The sequence below is a fragment of the Anneissia japonica genome, unplaced genomic scaffold, assembly GCF_011630105.1.
Source record: "Anneissia japonica isolate Jap-2015-1 unplaced genomic scaffold, ASM1163010v1 scaffold288008_len1385354_cov213, whole genome shotgun sequence".
Taxonomy (NCBI): Eukaryota; Metazoa; Echinodermata; class Crinoidea; order Comatulida; family Comatulidae; genus Anneissia; species Anneissia japonica.
The window spans coordinates 1378863-1384146 of NW_022720123.1; the positions used below are offsets into that span (position 1 = coordinate 1378863).

A 5284-nucleotide genomic window follows, 5' to 3' on the forward strand; every position below is an offset into this window, starting at 1 on the left:
GCCGACCCCAGAGCGCATACAATCAATCACTTAAACAATACAATTACAGTTAACATGACATAAACATAAAAGAAAATCATTCTACAATGTACAATACTTAGTTTAGAAAAGAGTACAGGAACCAGTAACGCTTTACAAGCACAAACATTTTGAGCTAGGATCAATAAATGAACACACACACAATGATCACACTAAGATTGTGAAGGAAGATAATACTTAGGTTAGAAAAGAGTACAGGACCCAGCAACGCATTACAAGCACTCTGATGAAGGTGGCCACTACATATTTAACATCTTGAGCTGGACATTGCAAGAAAATTATTTATATTGATGTGTTTTTTTATGGTTAATAAATTGTATCGTATTGTATCTCTCAGCAGATCAACAACCAGAAATAGAACCAAAGCTTTCAATCAACTCCAGTTCTTCAGTCAGTCAGTACCTTCAGGAGGACTAGAGTTATTAATAACATTCAGGTTTTTTTACCTGTTTGACAGAGAGCACCAGAGAAGCATGGTGGACAGATACAAGTATAAGAATTACAGGAATTCCATAGATTAGATAGATTCTATAGATCTATAGATTCTATGAATCCTTAATCAACTTTGAGTTTTGTGCTTGTTTGAGTTTGTTTTTGTTCTATGAAAGAGTAGCATTTAAAATATTGTAATCATCTGTAAATGCCATTAAATTGAAAAGTAGATGTTAGGCATAGATAGAATAAAAAACTGTAGGTAAGGTGTCGTCTTGATGTTATATGTGATGCCTTAACACAAAACCTGGAGAAGTACAAACACATTGACTACTATGTTAATACATTGATAAAATATAAAATTAATAAAATAATATCACTTGAAAAAATACTTAGCAATAAAATCACACCTGTTGTACAGAATGCTCCAGTGAAGCAAGTTGTACAGGTACAGGTATAATCAGTGCAGGAACCAGCAACAGCATTACATGCTCCTCCATTCTGGCAGAGGTTATTAGCACAAGCATTAACAGCTATGGAAAAGAAAAAAAGTTCAAATAAATATAGTAAATAATATGTAGTTAAATCATGGAGGTATAAAAATATATAAAATATTTTTATACCTCCATGGTTAAATCAATTATTCATACTAATGCTTTCAACCAGCTAACACCGCATTGTCTCCCTGTGCACTGCTAAATTCACCACCAGATAGGCCATTGAGAAATAAAACTTTCGTTGAGTTATCCTTGGTAGTGGGTTTTACACCAAAACCAAACCAAATCTAAAAATTCTCACCAATTAAAAGTAGACACAATACAATACTATTTTGCATAGGCCATTGAGGGCGCTGTTACCTGCGAGACTCCACGTTTTTGTGTTTGGCTCTTGTTTTTATGGTATTTTTGCTGTTTTTTTCCAGTAATCTTGTGCTTTTATGTGATTTTTTTGTGCATCTTGGTGATTTAACCATAAATATTGCTTGTTTGCTTCTCTGTGCGTTAAGGACGAAGATTTGTTCGTGGTTTTTTATAATGTGTTACCGATATTCTGAACGGGAGCTGACCGCGCTACGATTCGTGAAGCAAGTTGTGCCGTTGGAGGTCATTGCATTCAATTACGAATTGAACTGTGCTTGGCCTAGACCTAGTCGGCCATTTTGTAAAAGGAAACATCGTAGGAGAAGAGGAGGTAGGAAACTAAGAAGAAAAATATTTGTGATCAATTCAAATAGGCCATACAAATCGGCTAAGACGAGAGGTATTGTAATTAGAAATCTTGTAGCTATTAAAATTGAGAATCAATCTGACAGTAACGTTTTTTCGTGCCCAAAAATGTTCCTAACTAACGCAAGGTCGATCAGAAACAAAGTTGACGAGCTTGAGGCTACTTTTAATAAATTTAAAATTGAGTTAGCAGTGATTACAGAAACGTGGCTAGACGCTGAAACTGAGAATGTTGCACTTATACCTGGATATCGAAATTTTAATAAAATTAGATCCGGAAAAATAGGTGGAGGCGTATCTATTTATTCTGCTAACAATTTAATTGTTAACTACACTGACCTTCATGATGAGTGCGAGCATGAATGTCTTTGGTGTTGTATTACCATACCTAATAACATCAGGCAGTTCAAGTACATTTATGTTGGGGCGATATATTATCCTCCCTCAGCAGTTGGAGGGGATTTACTTGTATCACACGTGATAGAGACAGTTGATATGATCCGTAGCACTAATTATGAAGCTCCAGTTATTATTCTTGGTGACTTTAACAACCTTAATACCAGCGAATTTCTGGATAACCTTGGATTAACCCAAGTTATTAACTTTTATACGAGGAATAGATCTATACTTGATAAAGTCTTTTTGAATTACCCTGAATTGTATGGTGACATTGAATGCAAAGCTCCACTTGGTTGCAGTGATCATAACTCTGTCTTGATGAAACCGATAAGAAGTCTTCCTAAAACTAAACGTTTCAAATTAGACATCAGACCATTGAAGGACTCATCCATGAGACAATTTGGCCAGTGGTTAACTAATCATCAATGGGATAATGTTTATGATTGTAATGATATCAACAAGAAAACTTTGGAGCTTGCAGGTACATTGAAAAATGCCTTCTATGTTAATTTCCCTACTGAAACCCTAAAAACAAAGGATAATGATCGCCCATGGATGACCAATGGTATTAGAAAGCTTATAAAAAAAAGGCAAAAAGCTTATACTAAATATGGACAATCCTACGAGTGGAGAAAATATCGTAACATGGTTCAAAAAGCCATTAAGAAAGCAAAACAGTCATACTATCAAAATGCAATTTCTGGCCTTCAGAATTTGGACTCGACCAAATGGCATAAACATGTTGGAAAACTGTGTAACTTTAAGCGAAAGCAATCATTTAGTATTCCTGGCCTTAATGAAGAAGAATCTGCAGAGATAATTAACCACCACTTTGCGGATGTCTGTTGCCAACTTCCGGCTCTAGATTACAATAAGTTACCTGCATATCTTCCAACTTTACAGCCGCCTCCTGTAATTTATACTGGACAGGTTGAACGACTACTTAAGAAAATTAAACCAAGAAAAGCTGGACATGCTGAAGACCTCCCAGCTAAATTGCTTAGTGAGTTTGCTTTTGAACTGGCTCCTCCTGTGACTTGTGTATTTAATAGTGCCTTAAAAGCGGGTATTTTCCCTGATATATGGAAACATGCATCTGTCGTGCCGGTTCCGAAAATTAATGGGGCCACTACTTGTAATGATTTACGACCTATCTCTCTTACGCCACTTTTAGCAAGGACTTTTGAAACTTTTTTAGTTAAGTGGATATTAGAGGACATTAAAGTTAATCTTGACAGTAGACAATTTGGGAGCCGCAAGGGCTCATCCACTACCCACTATCTTATTAGTTTAATTGACTCTATATTGAAGGATACTGATGGTAAACAATGTTTTTTTAATTTATGTGCTGTTGATTTTGCCAAAGCCTTTGATCGTGCTGATCATACAATTGTTATTAATAAATTAATTGATATTGGAGTGCTGTCTCTTATACACATCTAGATGTGTATAAGAGACAGCTCTTCAGTGTGGGAGGACAGGGTTTGGTGCCCTGTGCGAGCTCTGCGGTTTTACATTCATCGCACGCGTCTGTTGCGCAGCATGGATTTGCATTTGTTTGTGTCTGCTGTGTTGAAGCCGTCTCTGTAGGTAAGTCTTCTGGTTTCTGATAACGCCCGCCTCCTGTTTACGCTGCTAATCTGGCAATTTCTCAGCAATTTACCCTTAAGGATACAATCATTGAATGCGTTAGTAGCCTGAAACTGCTAGGAGTTATTATTCAGGACAATATGAAATGGGACATTCATGTCACTGAGATTGTTTCTAGAGCATCCCGAAGAATTTTCGCCTTATTCATAATGAGAAGTTTGGGTGCACCCTTGAATGACTTAATCAGGGTTTTTACATGCTATATTAGACCTATTCTTGAGTTTGCTTGCCCGGTATGGCATGGGGGAATTACAAAGAAACTTGCATATAAAATTGAGTCTGTACAAAAAAGAGCTTTGCGAATTATACTAAGAAATAATTATATTTCTTATGATTTAGCCTTGAAACAAACTAAACTTCCTTCGCTTGCGGCAAGGAGGGAAAGCCTTGTTCTCGCTTTTGGTAAAGGGCTTCTTAAATCTGCCCAACACAGAGACATGCTCCCTCCTTGCCACAAGCAAAAGTTTAACCTTAGATCTAATGCCAGGACCCTTGAAGTGCCAAAGTGCAATACTGATAGATATAAACGCTCAGCTATTCCTTTCATTGTTCAACTAATTAATTCGCAATAAGATGCACAACGTATTGACTATTTTTATATTTTTTGATGTTATTTTATGATGTATTGTCTTTATATTCTTTGTAAATTTTACAATTTATATTTAGCTAATTTCTTAAATATCTTCTTAAAGTGCAGTAATCCATTCTTAGTAAATTTGTTTATACAATATAGGCTATTTTTGTTTTTTAATGTATTTTTTGATGTTATTCTAATGTTTTATTGTTTTTATATTTTTATGTCAATTTTACTATTCGTTTTTAGCTAATCTTTTTGTATAGTCTATTTTTTATCTAGTTGTATATTTTTGATATTGTGTGTGATTTTGGTGTGTTTTCAGCTTAGTGTAAGTTTCTATTTGGTTATCTGTTTTTTGTAATGCAATAATTTCAGATCTGTTCTGCCTTTTGTAATATTTTGCTATACCTTAATAAATAAAAATAAAAAAATACACCCTTGTCTGGCATGGTTATAGTTAAGGCATTTTAGTAGTGAAATGTCTGAATTGTTTCAATCTTTACTATGAATGGATAAATTATTTGATTTTTTTAACTGAGCAGTTAATTAAACAATATAAAAAATATTAAAATTTCAAAATGGAACCAAGACTTAAGAGTGGTAGAGCCCGAATATAATAGTACTTGAATTATATTTTTTCATGATAATGCTTTCAAACTGCCACTTCTCTTTGTTCATTCCTTCCTCAAAAATCCAAACCTTGTTTGACAAATACAAGGAATTGCTCTACCTGTTTGACAGAATGTTCCAGTGAAGCAAGCTGGACAGGTACAGGCATAATTAGTACAGGAACCAGCAACATTACAAGCTGCTCCATTCTGACAGAGGTTGTTATCACAAGCGTTTCGCGCTAAAACAAACATTTATGAACAATAAAATATGAACATTTACATTATATTCTCCTATCTAAACCTGTCCCTTCACAAAAACCCAAAACAATTGTTTGGCAGATATGAGTTCT

The 5284-nt window shown here is 34.9% G+C and overlaps 1 protein-coding gene across 1 annotated transcript in view; it reads right to left on the reverse strand.

Annotated features, from left to right (window-relative positions):
- LOC117111214 (fibropellin-1-like) overlaps positions 1 to 5246 on the reverse strand; it is a 12940-nt gene extending 7694 nt beyond the window's left edge. The window contains exons 1-2 of the mRNA XM_033254107.1: positions 5054 to 5246; positions 882 to 1004 (exon numbers count right to left, since the gene is read on the reverse strand). Of these exons, the coding sequence (XP_033109998.1) occupies positions 882 to 1004; positions 5054 to 5186 (256 nt within the window). The 5' untranslated portion in view covers positions 5187 to 5246. The remainder of the gene's footprint in view (positions 1 to 881; positions 1005 to 5053) is intronic.
- Positions 5247 to 5284: the final 38 nt, after the last annotated feature.